At 41.9% G+C, this 20,769-nt stretch overlaps 1 protein-coding gene across 1 annotated transcript in view; it reads right to left on the bottom strand.

The window, feature by feature from the left end:
* Positions 1-225: 225 nt before the first annotated feature.
* The window catches only part of ADGRA1 (adhesion G protein-coupled receptor A1), a 282,014-nt gene continuing 261,470 nt past the window's right edge, over positions 226-20,769 (bottom strand). Inside the window, exons 13-14 of the mRNA XM_063132851.1 lie at positions 12,212-12,313; positions 226-4,235 (exon numbers count right to left, since the gene is read on the bottom strand). Coding sequence (XP_062988921.1) covers positions 3,014-4,235; positions 12,212-12,313 — 1,324 coding nt within the window. The 3' untranslated portion in view covers positions 226-3,013. The remainder of the gene's footprint in view (positions 4,236-12,211; positions 12,314-20,769) is intronic.

The raw sequence follows: 20,769 nt of genomic DNA, 5'->3' as shown, positions 1-20,769 counted from the left end.
ATGAGTGTGTTCCTGAAACATGACTATTTTGCCAGGACCTCAGTGTGTGTGGACTATTTTGCATAATTCTAGAGACCTTCTAGGACTTAGCTATTACAGAGTATTATAAATATCACCGAGATACAGAGATGTGGCTTTTAATGTTATATCTATGCCTATATCGTTGCACTGATGTGGTGGAATGAGAGGAACGTATACATGAAAAAATAATGATGAAAAGGAAAATATATTATGCACACAATGCAAAATACTGTATTTTAGTTCTGAGACAGTTCAAGCATATACAGCATATACATAATAAAGCTCAGGGTATTTCCCCCCCCCCCTTTTGCATCATCTAAAAGAAGCAATAATGAAAAGGCTGAATACTGTTCAAAACTCAACACCCACCTAGTGCATTCTGCTTTGTACACCTTTGAAAGACACACACACACACACACACAACACACACACACACACACACACATAATGGATACGTTATCAGCTGTAATTTACAATATATATATTTGAACTTTATAAAAAATACAGAAAAGAAAAAAGGAAATTTCTTACACTCAGATACTGAGCATTAACCCTTTGAGTACTAATTCCCACCTGCAAACACTGCAGAACACATTCATCTGACACACATTTTTATAACATTCCAACAATTATAATAATCGTCTGTTTATGTACACTGTAAGGAAATAGATTCTTACATATCATAAAATGGAGGGGTTCATAACATGCTGGTCATAAACACATAATGAATTGAAATCTGTAAAGATCTTGACAAAATAATCCCCTATAAAGTAATGCTTCGTCTCGGGGAATTGCCTAAATCAGCCTTGCCCAAACTGGTGCCTGGATTACCCTCCCATCATCCACAGTCAGCATGGCAAGTGGTCAAGAGGATGATGGGAGTTGTAGTCCAACATAGCTGAAGGAAGGCTGGCTTAAATTGTAAGTTATGTAATGGTTACTTCAGCATGTGTGATATGTCTATACATTTGCTGTTAATCACCATGTAACATTGTGCTTGTTCTTTTTTTATTTGTGGCAATACTGCTCTTTTTTAGTACAGCCCTCCTTTTTTAGTTTTGGCTGTATGATCCCATTCACATTATGTCACCAATCTATATCCAGACTCTTTTTTAAAAAAATTAAATAAAAAATTAAATAAGGGCAATTATAATTCTATTTTTCACTGTGAGTCAGTGCTTTGTGTCCAGATGTTCATGGATAGCTATATAGATATAGTTATATATAGATATATATATAGATATATTTTAAGCCCTCTTTGACCAAAGCCTCATGAATAGAGAATGTTGCTGACCCTAAAATGTCCTGGAGCTGAGCAGAATAAATCAATGAAAAGTCCTGCTATTGAAAGTCAAATTTGCACAGAAGTATAAGGACAATCTCAAAATTGCTTTGGCAGATGACAGAAAGGCATGGGAGAGAAGGGGATTTCAACTAAAATGTGGAATAAATAAATAAATAAATATTCTCTTAAAATTATATTTCTTTACAGTGCAATCCTATGCATATTTACTTGGAAGTAAGGCCCACTCTGTTCACTGGGGATTACTCCATAGAAAGCGTGTTTAGAATTGCAGCCTTAAAGTGATGTACTTTTCACTTAGCTGGCTACTGTGGACAACACTGTTATTATTTTCATTATATAAAACAACATTGCATGTTCAAGTCCTCCCCGCAACTCCGAACTAGAGTAAGGGAATGATCCAGTCGATTCAAGCACTTTTAAGTCCCATTGACTTTAAATGGAAATTTTCAGCAACTTCACCTTCTCTCTTTCCCTTTGAAGCTGGTGGATCTTCAAAGTGCTTAGAATGGGCTGGATTGTGCCCTAGGTAATTTGTTAAGTAATTGGTTGCAGTCCTCAAAGAGTTAATGATAAAACTCTACTTTTTTTTTTTAAAAAAAAGGAAGGATGGAAGGACAGCTTGCAGATTTGTTCCAAAAGGCATATTACAGAGGAGTGAAACTTATGGAGACAGCTGCTATCACACTGTACAGTGCTACATACAATGAATCGTGCATGCTCTGTAGAGACATTAGAGTGACCCTTATCAAAGCTATCATATAACCTTATACAAAGGATTGTGCCACTTAAACTAGTGCAGTAGTGTTTTTTTCTTTTTTCATAGATTCAAAATGCTCTAGATTAATACCGACATGAATAGTCACAGCCTTTTACAATAGTTTTTGTTTCCATTTTACACATGTAACACTAGAAAACAGCAAATGGTATCATCTTGACATGTGACATGCAAAAAATAAGAAAGAAAGAAAGAAAGAAATACAACCAATACAGCACCATAGATGTTAACAAGGGACGCTACCTAATATTTCTCTCCCACAGAAGAGAGAGATAACAGCGACGACACACTACGTGATTTTACAGGCCATATGCTACAGAAGGTCTTTAGAGGCAGTATCACTTTTGTAGGTCTAAAAAGCTGTGCTAAGTCTGCTTGCGACATCCTTCTTTTCTTTCTGCTACTGTAATTTTTAAAAACCAACGGAATAACAACACTTTGCTACAAAAATAACCAAGGAAAGGCCGTGAAGCTGATATGTGTATAAAAGTGTCTGACGTTAATGCAGAATTTGAAAATAAAGTAAAATAAAAGGAAAATCATATAGTGTGTTGTAACAAAAGGGTATTGCCTCATATTCTGCTCCTAGGTTTATGTTTTCAGTTCTCCCACCCCCGCCAGCCATGTTCCACCTTGAACAATAATGTTGAGACCGCCGCTGCTTTTTTTAAAAGCCTCTTCTTATTAAGAAAACAATAGGTTGAAAACCTGTACAATTTACTGATGTGCTACACAAACATGTAGAATCTTACTCAGTTTGGAAGGAAAACAAAGATCAGCAGTGCACTCCTATGCCGACCTACGCAGAAGTAAGCCCAATTAAGTTCAACTGGGCTTACTCCCAGGTACGTGGGTATAGGACTGCAGCCTAAGATGGTCGGAGCTGCAGAAGGAGAAACGCGGCCCACCAACTACACAGTAGTTTCATTCTTCCAAGGGCCAGTTTTGATATTTCCTGTACTATCGGAACTGTAGATCATGGCTTCGTGCAGGTTCCCCTTTAGAATCCCATTGTGGCTGCCTGTGCTAAATGGCAGGGACTGTGTCCGCGGATGCAGCTCAAAATGAGCTGCGTGGTGCACTGTCTCACTTTCTGGCACTTTAGCACAGCTGTAGATGACAGTACTGGCATCACTACTTTCAGGCTGGCTGATGGTAGGGTATGGGTCGTTCTTCGCACAGCACGGCCGCCTGTGGCCCGACTGACTGTCGTGTGTACTGTGTGGACTGTCTGTGTGGGAGCTGTGGATGCTGCCTTCAATGCTGGAAGGAATATGGTAAGCGTACTCTCTTTCACCTGCAGACCGATGCCGGCTGAAGTATCGCGGCTTAGTTCTGCTTTTCAGACATCTGTGAATGTGCATGTTGGGTCTGAAAGTCCCCTCGTTGTGTACATGAATATGAGCTTCGTCTTCCAGAAGCTGATCGCAGTGCATTTTCGCACAGCACGGTGTGACCGGTGAAAGGCAGTTGACGTGGTTTTGAACAGCTTGTAGATTTGTAAGTTTGCAGTGGCTAGCAGCTGGGTGACTGAAAACAGCAGATTTACTAGGACATGGTGATTCCTGAAGACACGGGGCATGAACCTGGCTTTCCCCGTTGACATTGACCTTTGGCCGGACATTCACTTGCACTGAGTATGTGTTTCTTCTAGACGGGCAACAGGACCACCAGCAATGCCACACGTCATCTCGCTTTGCACAGTGATGGATGAGGATGAAGAGCCCCAAGGTCACACAAAATGCTCCATATAGACAGCTAAAGATCATATCCAAGAAATGTCCTTGGGAAACTGCGAGGGCGCCAAAGGTCCAAGTGGCGGTAAACAGGAACAAAGTGAATGCAGCCGCTCGAAGCTGAGCCTTAAAGGAGTGCTCATTTTCCAGCAAGGAAGAAGAAATCATTGAGCATGTAGCCTGGGAGACTGATCCAGGGTCTGTGATGTGGCTATGGCCAACTTCAGGACTTGCCAGCCTCTGCTGATCTTCCGTCCTTTCCTTCAATTCATATTTGCGTTCTGGGTGACGCCTCAACTGCACATATGCGCAGAGGAAATAAATGCAGGTGACCAGGACAATGAATGCCACTGGGCCATAAAACGCGCCGAGACTTGGCTCCCATGCCATCCAACAACTGCACACAAGAAAAAGAAAAAGAAGCAGATTTAAGCAGCAAGAACCCAAATTACCAGCATTCAAGCTACATTTTTTGCACTAGAAAAATAGTACAATTGCTGTAGAATTCGCAGAACATATGATCCAAAATTGTTTAGAATACAGGACAAATTTTCATTTCAATGCTTCACCTTCAAAACCAATTTAAAACCAAATATATTCCTTGCCATAAGGGGGCTGACATCTTTGATGGATATAAAAATATATACACATATACATAGGGACACATGGCCAAGTACCAAGCAGAACCATGGAAATAACCATTATAAAACGTATTAATACATTTCTATTTTTCACACAATGCACAGAGTTTGCACTATAGCTGAAGGAATATCCTATATGGGGCAATAAGAGAGCTAAGAGAATCTGCTGGTTGAAATGATCTCAGCCTACTGCAGAGGCATGCCCTTTCTTTATACAGGGTACCTGCTGGCTGAGAAGCAGTGCGTTGTGTACCATGTCGAACTAGGCAAGCGCCTTGCATGGAAGGAGAGCATCGTGTCATTCTGGGCAGGCAACTTGCTGTTTCTTACTCAGTTGGTGTGAAGTATGGCTTTTGCGATGGCTTCTCCTTGCACCCTGGGGAAGGGGTTAGAGGGTGTCTGGAAGGAAAGCAGTGCTGGTAGGGGACCTGCAGGAAGCCAATAGGAGGAAGGTCCAAGAACAGCGCCAGCTAGGCAAAAGCAGAGCTTCCCTCCTAACCGGCTGGCACCCACGTCTGTGCTAATTGAGAGGATGAGCTAGTTATCTCGGAAGCCTTCCAGGGCAGCCTTCTCCAATATGGCACCTCTCATATGTGTTGGAGTAGAGCTGCCACCAGCATGGCCAATAGAAAAGCTGGCTGGAGATGATGGAAGTTTAGTCCAATATATCTAGGCGGTGTCAGGTAGGAGAAGGCTGCTCTGGAGCATCTCCTTAGTACTGCTAGGGGATGGCAGACTCCCCAAGACCCATGGAGATGAGTGGGGAGGAGTGAGCAGTGACATGGTGGTGGTGGTGATGGTGAAACCATTAAAAGACAGCTGCAATGCATACTTCCCAATATATATTTGTGTTCCTGACGTACTTCAACAGGCTTCGTCCAAGGCAATTAAATTCTTCAAAGCTTCCAAATGACACTGCTTCTAATTCACCACAAGAAAGCCTTTCAACATTGCAGCTGTCTGTTTGGCTTTTACTTCTCTCTCTCTCTCTCTCTCTCTCTGTGTGTGTGTGTGTGTGTGTGTGTGTGTGTAAATCCACCTCTGGCAATGGTTGGGAGAGGAACCAGCTCAGAAGGCTGGAGAAGCTAGCCATGCCTGATCAATTCTCCTGTGTGCAACAACAGGAGGAATTAAGTCTATTGGAGGTATTTGTTTTGAGTAATGTATGGTTTCATCACATTTTTCCTGGACATTATTTTACTTATTAAAAGAATCGGGGCTGGTCTGACTACAGAAGCCGGCAGAGCAGTCACTTGAAGTGGTACATGAGAACGTAAGAAGAGATGGATCAGACCAAGGGTCCATCTAGTCCAGCACTCTGTTCACACAGTGGCCAACCAGCTGCCCATGGGAAACTCACAAGGAGGACATGGTGCAATAGCACCCTCCCATCTATGTTCTCCAGCAACTGGTGTACATAGACTTACTGCCTCTGATACTGGAGATAGCACACAGCTATCAGGATTAATAGGCATTGATAGCCGTTTTTCTCCAGAAATTTATCCAACCCCTTTTAAAGCCATCCAAATTGGTGGGCATCACTACTTCTTGTGGTAGTGAGTTCCATAATTTAACACGCTGTGTGAAGAAGTACTTCCTTTTATCTGTCCTGAATCTCCCACCAATCAGCTTCATGGGATGACCCCGGCTTCTAGAATTATGGGAGAGGAGAAAAATGTCTCCCTGTCCACATTCTCCACACCAGGCATAATTTGTCTACCCTTAGCCTCCTTTTTCCTCAAGCTAAACAATCCCAGCTGTTGTAACCTTCCCTCATAGGGGAAATGCTCCAGCCCCTTGGCCATTTCAGTTGCCCTTCTCTGCACTTTCTTGGCTCTACAGTGAAGTTGTGGGTAATCTACTACCATCTTCTGCAGTTTCACAGCAGAGGCTGGTGTATCCCTCTCGGATGATGCAGTGCAGCCATTTGGGGTGGCCTCGAAAAGGACATGTATCCGACACTTTCTTTCTTTCTCTGCTCTCAGGAATGTCAAACAACCCGGGTACTTTTACTAGGAATCTCAAACACTTAAAAAGTGAACAGTTCCATCTGATAAAAACAACATATGACTCCGTATGCATCCCTTAAAAAGTTTCAAGATCTGCACAATTTATGCCAAGTGAAAGTGGAGCAATACCCAGTGGAACTGTCTCTCTTAGGATGCTGTTATTTTCAAGAGGAGCATCATCACGGGCCACTTCAGAAATCAGTTCCATAAAAAACACGCTGAAGTCAGAGCATCTACATTTTTATGTAGTAACATTATTAAAAATGAATAAGGCATACAACCCACTGCGCTGTTGCTCTGTTTGTAGCTCTCTCTCTCTCTCTCTGTCTCTCTCTCCTAAGCAATTTTACCACTCCACCTGCTTCCCAGTTTTTTGCTCACATTGTGATATCTGGTATTGATTGCCTGTGATTAAAGTGATTAAACTAAAGTAGTGCAGCCTCTGCAACTGTGCCAAAAGGAAAGTCTCTCACAAATTCATGAACATAAATAATCAGATCTTTTAATACCCTGTTGATTATAAGTGATTGTCTAATCACACATGTTAGAATAAATAAGTTTTAATATGGTAGAATTTGCAGAGTAGCCCCACCCTGTTAAGAGGAACCTACCTGAGCTCTTCACTCATCTGATGCCTGTTTCTAAAAAAAGGAATTTGCTGGAAGTATTTTCATAAAAGCCAAAACAGTTTTCTCTCTTGTTACAAATATGGTAACATTGGATACAGCCAAGGCATTACTAAAGTGTTTTCCTCAAATGCTCTAGCATAAACTGAGAAGTGGAGGATGGTGGCTCTGATTTCAGTGGGGCTGTGAATCCATTCTGGGTTTTATCAGAACCAGCCAGAACTGTAAATGAACTATGCAAGGTGCTGCTCCTATCCCTGGAATAGCCCCTTCAGAGTTCTGGCTGCTTCTGAAACCCATAATTGATTCACAGTCCTACCAAAATTGGAGCCACCAGCCTTCACTGAACTGAAATATATACACTTCACAGCATCATTAGTACTCAAGTAAACCAATGTTTAGATGCAAAAAACAGCAGTCCACTGATCAAGGATGTGCTCCCTGATATAATGGATTCATGTGTACACAGGAACTCTGTTGTGTGTCTTGGGCCTCAGCTAGACCTAGTGGTCTAGCGGGACAGAGGGGTGAAGATCCCGCGAAATCTCCCCCTCTGTTCACACGTGCCGCACGACAACCTCAGAGGGAGAGGCGTCGCACCCACCATTTTTTTAAAGAGGCAGCAGTGCATGAGCGCTCATGTGCAAAAAGTAAGTCCTTTTTTTAAAAAAAAATAGTTCCCCCATTCCCCCCACCCCACTCCGATGTGTGCAGAGCTCCTGAGGAGCTCTGCGCCCCATGCATGGGTCCTGGGTCCTTGCGAGGAACTGGGACAAACTGTGACGCCCGGCTCAGCCTGACACCATGGAAATACCGGGCCTAAAATGGAGGGTGAGATCCTGGGGCTAAGGAGAGATCATCCCTCCCTGATCCCAGGATTCCCTGTGCATCATGTGGATGCACAGGGACGATCCCGGGGATCGCCCTGGGATAAAGGCCCGACTAACTAAGGCCTTGGAGAACTTATAGAGCTCTAGATGAGGAACACAATGTGTATTTTTAGCAAATGAACTTTTAATTGGTGTTCTCCTTACTCTGCTTTTCTCAGGAAGCCCAGGAGAAGCTATCTGCTGTTTGAAGGGCCGTCAAGGTTGTGCTTGAACAACTTTAGGCACCTTAAAAAAAAAACCTCAGAGGCTTAAAAATAACAAGGAGTCTAATGTTTAAAAGGTAATTTAGAATATATCAAGCCGCAATCCTTAAATTGCATAACCTGGAGCTTATTTACTTATTACAGTTCTATACCGCTCAATAGCTTAGGCTGTTAGTATACGCTTTACAGATTACTCCTAGAGAGCTAGTTTGATGCGGAGGGTGGAGTGTTGATCTTGAATGATGGAAATCATCGAATACCTGCTTGGCTGTGGATGGCCCTCGGCAAGCCACTCTCTTGTAGCCCCACGGGGTTGTTGGCAAGGCTATAATGCTATTCTGAGCTACTTGGAGAAAGGGCAGAATACAAATCTGTATATCAGTATACACAATACGGCTGCTGCAATTACAAGGTTCTATTACACCAGTGGGGGTCAATTTGTACCAGCTGCACTTAAAGTTTTCAAGGCCAAACCCCTTATGCAATTGACTTATGGAATTTCAATCTGGATCAAAGCGGTTAACCCTTCAATTGAATCTGTACAAGCTGTTTTTGTACGCTCTATCCTTGGTCTCCCAAAGTGTGTAGCAACACCAACTCTCCTGCTGGAGACTGGTTTACAGTCTATCACCTCGAGAGCTTGGTTGAGCGCACGAAAATTCTGGATTTGTTTGTACGGCCCTGGTTCTTCAGGCTACCTCTACAAGATACGAAATGACTCATTTGTTACTAAGTGGATGAAACTACTCTGGAATAAGATCAACCCTCTGGGCTTCTGCCCTGAGTCTCTATTAATGATGGAAGCAAAACAGGCCAAGGCCCTTTTGTCTCAAAGGGTAAGAGACTGTGATACACAAGTTCTAAGTTCTGCAGCAGATAGAACCTGCTCCCCTCTGTTCTTAGGTAGAAACCCAAGATTCGGAATGGCAGAAGCGAAATACTTTTCAATGCTTAATATACCCAAATGTCAGTGCGCACTAACTCTGGCAAGATTTAATGTCCTGCCATCTACTCTGTTGTAGGGGAGGTTTCAGAAAATTACTTTTCATGATTGCTTGTGCCCATGTGGAAGCAATGAAATTGAATCGGTTGTCCATGTTTTACTCTGTTGTTGTTTTTATACAAAGATTAGAGAGAAATTATTATTTGACACCAGTTTAGAAATTAATGCACTTCTTCATTGCTTCAGGGCCACAGAGGACAGAGACACAATCATGGCATTTGCAAAATTCTTTTTGAATGCTATGAGAATAAGGTCTCTCCAGAATTGATTCTGCTGCATACTTTTCAAATCTGTATGTAATTTTGCCCTACTCTCGTGCATGTGTAATGTCTGGTCGGTGGCCGTAATAAAGTTGATGATGAAATCTAAGGAATCACTGTTTCTTTCTCTCTCTCTTTTAAAAGAAGCTTGTTTGAGAGAGGTGGCAAATCAGCCTTTAATCCAGGCAGATCTGATGGCATTTTATATCTGATGAAGTAGGCGCTGGTCTACAAAAGCTTATGCCATACGTAACTTGTTAGTTATTAAGGTGCCACGAGACTTGTCATTTTTACATAATATGAAGCATGAATGAATTAAAGAGAGAGAGAGAGAGAGAGAGAGAGAGAGAGAGAGAGAGAGAGAGTGTGAGTGAGTGAGTGAGTGAGTGTATACAAGCCCAGAGTCTAAAAGGAGTGCCCCTGCTCAGAGCTTCAGGGTACTTGCAATGCTATGCAGGCCTCATGGAGGAGTGGGAAATTTCAGGACTATGGCTATTCGTGAGGTGGGGCGGGTAGCTTACGGGGGTCACACAGTTCTGGAGAGGGAGGTTTTGTTCATTGATGATTACATTTATATCCCGCCTTCTCTCCAAGTTGCTCAAGGGAAAGTACACGGGATTCCCCACACAATTTTATCCTCACACCAGCCCTGTCAGGCAAGCTAAACTGAGAGATAGTGACTGGTGGTCCAAGGTCACCCAGTGATCTTTGTAGCTGAGTGGGGAACTGAAGCCAGGTTCACCCAGTCCTAGCCTGGTGTTCTAAGCACCATGCTACACTGGCTCTTCCCACTTTCCTTCCTCCTGAAACATCCTTGTATAGTGCAGAGAGGGGGAGGCACTTTTTTTAACCTTAGGTACAAATCCTCCCAACCCTAATCACCCCATCCAGGATATTCACTATTAAGTTGGTTGGGGACTGAGCAGGCCGATTCTCTCTTCCCTTTTCTCCCTCAACTCACACAGTGGTATTCTGTGGCCATTTCTACACCTGCCTTTTCCCCTGGGATCATCCTGGGATCATCCCTGTGCATGCAAATGACACACGCAGTAGATCCTGGGAGCAGGCAGGGATGATCCCTCCATTTTGTTAGGATGATCTTTAGGTGTAGGAAGGGCCTGTGTCTCAAGCTCTCTATCTGGGTTTCCTTAGATCTTTTTGTCTCAATTTTGTGGGTGAGTTTGCATGTCACGCTAAGACTGGGTTCGCACGATCATAGAGGGAAAAGATTTGTGGGGATCTTGTGCATGTGCGCAAGACTGCTTGTCCACTATTTAGTCCAGCATACCGATATGCCTCTCGTATCAATGTCCCTGTCAATTTAACCCTCCACTTCTGAACTTCCCTTGCTGGCAAACCTCTTTATAAAAAAAAAAGGGGGGGAGGCTGCCTTTTGCAGTCCCACAGTAATTACATCCACATCTTTTTCATGTAGCCGCTGGCCGCTTTTGGCATCTCTCACCCTAGTTTGTGCTTGTCACTTCCCTCTTATGGTCCTGGGGCTTGTCTACACCTAAGGGTGTAGAGGGAGGAAGGGGGAGGACCGCGGCCTTACCTGCTTCTGTAATCCTCCCCCATCGTCTAGACAGCCACACAATATCCCGGAAAGAGAGATATCCCGGCTGCCTTTTTTTTTTTAAACAGGGAAGGCAGAGCGCAATTGTGCTCCACTGAAAAGTGAGTTTTTAAAAAAACAACGAATCCGGTCCCCCCCACCCCCATGGGCACAGAGCCTCCCCGTACAGCTCTGTGCCCATTTTCAGAACCCCGCTACTCTTGGAGAGGAAAGGAAGAGGCAGGAGCAACTGCCTGCGGTCTGTGGGATACTCCCAGAACTGTGTGAAACATCTGGTTTTCCACAGTTCTCAATATCCCACAGAGAACCTGTGGCTGTCCCCGCTTGCCCCAGGGATTCCCTGAGCATAATATGGATGCACAGGGACACACAAGAGACCAGCCCTGACTTAATGGCTGTTGTAGACATGCCCCTGGTTGTTAGCTGTTAGCTGCGGGTTACAAAGCAGTGGGGCAAATCGCTAAAAATATGCAAATTCCATGGCAGACCAGTAAAGCTGAGGGGGAAATTACACAAACTTCATAGTGGTGGTCTTTCGCAACTGTGCACTTGTGTTAGACTGAAAATAAATAAATAAACAAATAATAATAAAAAAGGTTGGAAACCCATTTAGGACACTCTCTAGTAGAAGTATGGGAGGCTGAGGTAAAGGGCACTGACAAGGAATGAGGGAGGATGGTGGCAGAACTAGAGATCGCGAGCAGTTGTTTTTCGTTTGCTACTTTTGCCAAGCACCTTGGTAGCTTTTCCAAAAACCTGAACTGTCAGGTTCAGACATCATGACAAGCTTCCCTGAAAACTAGCCATCTCTGAACAGCTCAACAAGAAGCGAGGGATTCTCAGGGTGGTTGGTTCATGAAAATAAGCTTCCCTGTGGAAATCGCACCAGGTTTGGGTGTCATCACAAACTCCCATGTCATGTGAACCAGGCCACTCCATTAGACCTTTGGCATCACAGATTATTGTTTGGCTGTTTCTTCATCATATTAATTTTCTTTTTCTTTCAATATTCAATCATATATACTTCTGCATATCTAGGGAGTCCCTTGAATATGTAGAAATCATTTCTGGGTGACCCCATTTTGCTTCCAAACCGATAGGCACTTGAGTTTGTTATTTAGGAGAATGATGGTGGCATCTGAAAAAAGCATATTGATATACTTACAACTGGGCTCCTGCATAGCTTTTTATCCCATAATTATTTATGTTGGTTGCTGCTGTAATTCCACAAATAATAAAAGGAACTCCTCCACTAATCAGATAAAACCTGTTAAAAGACAATATTTGACAGATGAATTTGCTTGGCGTCATGTAAATAATATTCTTCATAAAAAATGATTTTTCATGCTTGAATCACCTATCTATGAAAACACAATGTAGCTTACGCCATTAACTTTAAATGCCCATTAAAATCAGAAATAAACAAACATGAAACCATACAAAGCAATTTAGGAAGCATAACGTGTTTAGAATTTCTTCATGACATGTTACTCAAAAACTTAAGTGTTCCTTAAGCAGAATTATAACTTACCTGTAAATGCAAAAATGCTTTAAATATGAAAGATATTTTGGGCCATGAAGGAAATATTGCTGTCAGCTGCAAAATCATATTAATTTGAAAATTTGTGGTCAAACTGAAACCATGGAGCCAATCTCATTTTCTCAGGTAGTGTTGTCATATTAATAAATGTTTTTACTTGATTTTAGTGAAGGAAGACTAGAGACTTGAAAGTTTGTCACATAGAGGAGGGCCAGGATCTCTTCTCAATCATTCCATTGTGCAGGACATGGAATAATGGGCTCAAGTTACAGGAAGCCAGTTTCCAGTTGGACTGTTTGAACAGTATGACAATTGAACCAATTACCTAGGTATGTAGTGGGATCTATCACACTAGAGGCATTCAAGAGGCAGCTGGACAACCATCTGTCAGGTATGCTTTAAGGTGGATTCCTGCATTGAGCAGGGAATTGGACTCGATGGCCTTATATGCCCCTTCCAACTTAACTATTCTATGATTCTATAATTCTGTGATTAATTCCGAAAAGTAACACAACTGAAAGAAATAATAATAATAATAATAATAATAATAATAATAATAATAATAATGGATGGAGGCAGGGAACAACATTAAATACAACAATGTAATATAAAACAAATACATAAAATTAATATTAATAATAATAATAATAATAATAATAATAATATATTAAACCAAAACATTCTTCTTTTTATCTTCATTAACTTGGCAGCATCTTCACAAACACTTCTAGTTATCAGGAATACCATCCTTGTGTTGTACTGCCCCTCAGCACTATAGGAAGCAAGCCAGTGCCCCACCAACAACGTAGGGAGAAAAATCATCAAGCATTTGACTTAAGGGCCCAGAAATAAATAGAACACAGGTCAAGGAACAATTTCCATGTCCCAGTTAAACCATTATTATATTTGCTATAGAATTAGAGTTCAAGTTTAAATCACTATGTTTATTGAAAGCCAGTGTGGAATAGTGGTTAGAATGTTTGACTGGGACATGGGAGATCTGGGTTCTAGCCTTCACATGGCCATGAAGCTCACAGGATGACTTTGGGCTAGTCACTGACTTTCAGCCTAACCTACCTCATAGGATTGTTGGGAGAATAATATGGAGTGTAGGAAGACTATGTAAGAGGTCTTGGATTCCTTGCAAGAGGGGGAAAGGCGGGATATAAATTTAATAAATAATAATAATAATAATAATAATAATAATAATGTCATTTACACATGCTAGAACCTGGCATGGCAACGTTGAAACACTTCAGCTGCCAGCAGTTAAAATAATCTTCCTTTGTAGACATCAAAGCATAGACAAGATTTTGCTAAAACTTGTTTATGTTTCTGAAATCAGTCCCACCATACAATTGGATAACATCCTACTATGTAGGGTCAGATGAGAGCTTTGCTCCTAAACAAAGTGCCCCAGGTGAGCCTTCCTCTGCCATGTTGATGGGCCCAATTGGGCTTACCTGGTGGCAGTGGGGGAAGAGGCAGGCAGAAGCATTAGGAACAACCATTTTAATTTTCCTCTCACAATGCACTAAGCTGCCCAGGACAGAAGACCTAGAGTAGGGGCCATCTGTCTACTTTTTTACAGAGGACATTCCTCTATTTGAAGGGCTACCAGATGACTATACTTTGTTTGAAGGTGTCCTCTATTTAAAGGGCTGCGCCCTGTCCAAGTTCCATTTAAAAATAAAGAACTATCAGAACTGTTGCCCAGCCACTGTGAGCACCTGGGGAGCAGACTGAACAGGCAAACACAGTCTTCTGTGAAGATATATTGTGGGTAAAATCCAATGTACATCTTACTTAGAGCAGACCGACAGAAATTAATAGAACTTAGAAATTAGTCATGATTAATTTAAACCCCATGCATTTCAATGGGTCTACTCTAAGTAGGGCTCATGTTGGATTTTACCCTATATTTTTATTTAAATTATAATAGTTATTTCTAAATTTGCACCTATAAATATGAATTAGCATTTGTAATTTTTATGCAAACCACTGTCCTCTTTTCTTCACAATTTGGGAAATGCATCTCCTCTTAGGGGCATTTTATAATTGGCCAACCACTTATGAGGGAAGAAAGGGTTAGTGCCTTCAGCTGCTGGAAGGTACTGGGCGCTGACACTGAACCTGGCCAGGACCCACAAAGTATACCGATGTTATAATTTTGAGGGGAAGGGAAGAGCCATTATCCAATAAATGACCAACTTTCAGAGGTTTCCTCTTTAGTGATCACAGCATAAAATCATCTCAAGTTTGTTTTACAATCACAGGCTTGTCACTGAGCCTGTGTTTATAAACCCCAGATTTCCAGCAATGCTGCGGTTCTGAGAAAGGATTAGAAGGAACTGATCGGTGGCCTCTACAAAGACTATTGCCTGTATTTCATCCTCATTATGTAAAAATATAAAATTGATTTGCAACTTGCAAGTAAATACTGAAGGACAGGACATAACCGGTTAACCACTTACTTGGTTCTTGGAACCAAATTCATCCAAGCGTGTGGAATGTATATTAATGATTGTCATAATTAAGCACTAAATCATTAGCACACACCATCATTAAGACATATCAGTTTCCAAGGAGAAAAGTCTTTTATAAAAAAATACCCACCATACTGTAGTTCCCCCAAATTCAGCATACTATAGCCTATGAGTATTTTGTATCTTAACACAATTTTGTCCCCAGGTGCTTTCCACTGTCATAAAGAGCTCTGGACCCAGTGCTAGAGCTAGAAGCCCAAGTTACAGTAATGAAAAGCAGTGATGCTTTATAAGCTTCATCTGGTAAGAAGGCAATAACATTTTCACTCAGATACAGGGCTAGTGATGCTCTAGGATTTCTTTATTATTAAAATATATTTTCAATATTTCAATACCACTTTTTAACCACAATGGCTCTCAAAGTGGTTCAAAACAATAAAATCAGATGTATGGTCCAATGATATTGCCCTCACAGTAACATATTCAGCATGCCATGTACTGTTCATAGTATCAAACAATGACATTGTGTGACTCCTGGCTCTTCCATGTTGAAAGATGCTTGTGCAAAAGGGGGGAATAACAGGGGGGCAGATACTCTGCAGAGGCCTCTTCCAAGTCTACGAGGTGATTATGCTACTATACATTTGTTGTAATACAAATCATATGAGGCTATTAGCGATGTTGGTCATTATCTTCAGATGCAGAAACAGTCTGAGAACAAGACTCCATTTCAAATATTACATTGGAAGTGCAATTCAATATTCTCACATGTCTCTATAATCTGAAGGAAGCCCCAAGAGTTCCAAGGGAGGGAAGGAGTGACCAATTTCAGAGCAGGCACAGGCAGACTTCAGGCTTGTAGGGTTTACTTTGTTTTCCCCTAGAAACCCAAGGTCCAGTTACTGGAGTCAGGTGCAAAGAGTAGCTTGGAAGCTGGACACAAATACAAAATGGTTGCTACTGGTGGTAGAAGCAATTACCTATTGCAATCCATCAGCAAAACACCAGGATGTCTCTCGCACACACATTCTTCTCCCTCTCTCTTAATACTAGAACCCAGGGTCACCCCATGAAACAGTGGTAGGAAAATAAAAGGAAGTACTTCTTCACACAGTGCATAGTTAAACTATGGGATTCACTAACACAAAATGAAATGATGGCCACTAATTTGGATGGCTTTAAAAGGGGGCGAGGCAAAATCATGGAGGATGGCTACTAGTCTTGATGGCTATGTGCTACTTCCAGTATCAGAGGCAGTGAACACCAGTTGCTGGGGAGCACGGACGGGAGTGTGAAGTTGCACTTGTGCCTCTGGGTTTCCTGCAGGCAGCTGGTTGGCCAATGTCTGAACAGAATGCTAACTGTGGTCCTGTGGAAAATACCAGATCTGAAGCTATTCTTATGCTGGGTTTGACTGTTCTTCATGGCAGCCTCACAGTTATAGAGCAACCTTTTTTAAGACGTCTATCAAGGCTGGGGCCTGTACTTTCCAAAGGAGTTGTAAAACATCTCTCTTTCAGCTAGCATTCATCTGCCAGGGTTAAGCGTGTGTGGGATAACTTTAATTTAATTGGTTATTTTATTGTTATTATGTACAGTTTGTTTTATCTTTTATTACCTTGCTGCCCCAAATCACTGAAAGGGGTGAGATAGATTTTCAGCAAACTAACCAAATCAAGTGGTAATGTATCTTGGGCTTTGTATGTGTCTCATGTAACCAGTACATTATCTCATTTGGGGGTGACCCATATGAAAAGGAGGACAGGGCTCCTGCATCTTTAACAGTTGTATAGAAAAGGCAATTTCAGCAGGTGTCCTTTGTATGCATGCAGCATCTAGTGAAATTTGCTCTTCATCACAATAGTTGAGGCTATACTAGAGTGACCAGATACAAAAGAGGGCAGAGCTGTCCTCCTTTTCATATGGTCAGTCTACATTTGGGGGCTCACGTGATGTGTCAAATATTGGTACTTCTCAGGTGCATTAGGAAGTCTCTAACCTCGCACCCACCCTCTCCTTCCTCATCGCTACACATGAGAAAACACAGTCTAGAAATGACATCAAGTAAAATCAAATGCTTTCAATGTACCTGAGGTACACTGCATTGATATCAAGCCCAGCACACTGCCTGCTCTGTCTCATTGCCAAAAGAAAATTAAAATACGGTCTGGAGATGACAGGCTGTACAAATGATTCTTCACTGCACTATCAGGCCTCTTAAGGGATAGAGGGAAAAAAACTCACAATAACTTAGAGCTATGCTGAAAAGAGAAATCCTGAATGATGGAAAAATATAAAGTACTCAAAGGAAGAGAAGATAAAGGAAGAAATAAAGGAAATAGCTCACTCATGGTTTGCTAAAAGAAAATGGCAAATTCAAATTAGCTAAATCCCAGATCATCCGTGCTATGCACCATTTATGAATTAACTGATTTACATTGGCAAATGTGAAATCAGATTATGTTAAACTTCACTTTCAGCAGAAAATGTAAGCATAGAAAGATGAAAGGCAGTGGAGGGAGCATGTGCGCACGCATACACACACACAATGTTTAGCAGAAACCAACACATGTTTACTCAGAAGTAAGGTCCATCATTGTACAGTGGACAGGATTGCAGCACTAAACTGGAAAATTCATTGTAATGGCTATGGAGAAATAGGGGAGACCATGGTATAGCAATAAAAAAAACTGTTAGGTAGTGGATAATTAACTAAATGAGAGAGTGCACTAGGATATCGTATCAAAAAATTCAAAATAATTTGCATGTAAAATAACCTCATTATTATTTAAGAAAAGTAAAAACAGTTGTGCTTCATAACAGAAGAACAATGACATGAGAGACGGAATGTTCAAGAACTTATTTAAGGCACTGTCTCATTTAAAATACAATCTCATGGGAATTTCTTCTACACACCCAATTGACATTAACAGAAGATCCATAACTACACACAGAGCTCTTGTACATCTCTCGCTTGTTTCCCAGGAGATTGCTCCCTAAGCAAGTAGAAGTGGCTAAAATAATGCAAGACGTGAAGTACTTCTTCACACAGCGCTCAGTTAATCTATGGAATTCACAACCACAAGATGTTGTGATGGCCACCAATTTGGATGGCTTTAAATTCCTGGAGGAGAAAGCTATCAATGGCTACTAGCTCTGATGGCCATGTGCTATTCCCAGTATCAGAGGCAGTAAGCCTATATACACCAGTTGCTAGGAAACATGGGTGGGAGGGTGCTGTTGCATCCGTGTCCTGCTTGTGGGTTCCTGGTCGACAAAAACTATTTTTATAGCATAGATCTGATCTCTCCATCCAATGCTAGGGAGGCACTCACATCATCCATACAGAAGACCATTCCACTGCTTGCCCCTATGCTCACTGGGGGGAAATGTATCTTTTTCATGCCACTAAGTACCATTTTCAAGTCATGCTGCTGAATGAGATAAGGGGATTCCAAGTCACAGGCCAGTTTTCCTGCTGAATTCATTTTTGTTCGTTCATTCATTCATTCATTCATTACATTTTTATACTGCCAAATAGCAGTATAGAAAGTTCACAACATGATAAAACATAATATAAAACCTTTAACATTACAAAACTTTAAACAGTTTGAAAACAAACAAATCACAATTAACTATAAAGCTACCAGGACTTGATAAAAAAAAAACACCCATCACATTCCATCAAATGCCTGGAGTGGAGGAAATCTTAACCCAGTGCCAAAAAGATGGCACAGTTTTCTGTTGATAAACTGACTGTGCTGCAAGTTGTGCTCGCTCCATTCCAGACAGCTAAAAATATCAAATATTTCAAAACTAAAAAAAAACTAAAAAAATATTTTTTGTCAATCTCTGTTAGTTTTAGCTGTCTTTTCACAGTTATTTCAATTTAATACACATTAAACACACTGTAATTTCTGTTTTTATTTTTTTTGGGGGGGGGAGACCAAAATGGATGGTAGAGTGGTAGCATGTACTTCTCTTTAAAAAGGATTGCATTCTCCTATATCAGAAAGCTTTAAGAGCACAATCATATGCATGTTTTGACAGGAAAAAAATCCTGCAAACTCCCAGATTTCCCTAGCCAGCCATATTGGCTGACGAATTCTGGGAGTTGTAGGACTTTTTCTGTCAAAACATGCATAGGATTGCACCCTAAATATAGGTTGTCTCAGGACAGGACATACCTTTTCTAACCTTCCTATGGTGTCTCTGTCCAGTGAGAGGGACAACTTCTTCATCAGAAAGCAGAACAGAGGTGAATCCTGGGATATCCTCAGATAACTTGTATGCACACAAACCTCCAAAAGGGAGGAATGGGAGGATGCAAATGTCTGTCAGTTGCTTCTTAGGCCATAGCTAGACGGGGCTTTATCCAGGGGCGATCCCCGGGATTGTCGCTGTGCATCCACATGACGTACAGGGGATCCCAGGATCAGGGAGGGATGATCCCTCCCTTGCCCCGGAATATCGCCTTTCCCTTTGGCCCCATTTTTCCCACGGTCCCGGGCTGAGCCTGAGACCACAGAACATGTGGCTGGGTGCCGCGGGATGACCCGGCTCCACGCGATTCCTCACGAGGAGCCAGGAGTGCTGCGCCCATCGGGGGTAAGGTGGGCGGAGTGGGGAAAGTAATTTAAATAGAAAAAATAACTTATCTTTTGCGCATGAGCGTTCGTGCGCTGGTGGACCTTTAATAATTTAAAAATGGCGGGCGCGATGCCTCTCCTTCTGAGGTCGTCGCACATCGTATGTAAACAGAGGAGGGATCACGCATTAAACATAACGTGAGATCTTCCCTCCTCTGTCGCGGGATAACAGGTAGGTCTAGCTAAGGCCTTAGTAACTCTATTTGCCTTCCCTCTGTAACTTCAGCATTTATTACTACTGTTACAGAAGCATAGGAAGCTGCCTTATATCACGTCAGGCCACTGGTCCACCTAGCTCAGCACTGTCTGTAATGTTTGGCAGCAGCTCTCCAGGGTTTCAAATATGAGTCTTGCTTAGCCCTCCTTGGAGATGCAGGGATTGAACCTGGGACATTCTGCATACAAAGCATGTGTCTACTACTGAGTTATAGCTTTTCCCCATAGGAAGCCTTGTGTAAGTTTCAATATCCTTTTAGAGAAGTTACTGTCACTACCAAAATAGTTGAACATCCTTCAGGTCCTTGGCAGGGCTGGCCCAAGACCTTTTGCTAACTGAAGCATAGCAGCAAATGGCACTGCCACCCAGCTAACCACCCACATCAAGGTAAATAGTTCCCAAAACAGGCAAGTTATTTTGGCACGTAGGCAGAAAATCCCACTAACACCTCTCCACATCCCTGGCAACAAAAATTACAATAATAACCAATGAAACAACTAACAATTTTGCTGCCCTTTCATAACACCCCAAATCTGCTGCCTGAGGCAGCCACCTCACTATGTCAAATAACAGGGCTGGCCCTAGTTATTGGGCTTCCTTCATTCCAGCTCCCTAAATCATGAATCCTTGAACCAAACCATTATAATTCTGGCTCTGCTGCCCCACCAGTGCCTTTTAAAAACAGGCCTCCTCCAAAGCCGACAAACTCATCCCCATATAATTAAAAAATGATGATTTAGCAGATCTCTGTCTCCCTTGCTTTTGAGACATATTTCAGCTAAACGTGCACTATTAAACTCTACAGGCTGATATGAAGAAAGCTACTGAAGA

This window comes from Elgaria multicarinata, chromosome 8 (assembly GCF_023053635.1).
Source record: "Elgaria multicarinata webbii isolate HBS135686 ecotype San Diego chromosome 8, rElgMul1.1.pri, whole genome shotgun sequence".
NCBI lineage: Eukaryota > Metazoa > Chordata > Lepidosauria > Squamata > Anguidae > Elgaria > Elgaria multicarinata.
The sequence above is the reverse complement of the archived record's forward strand: the minus strand, read 5'-3'. Positions and strand labels throughout refer to the sequence as shown.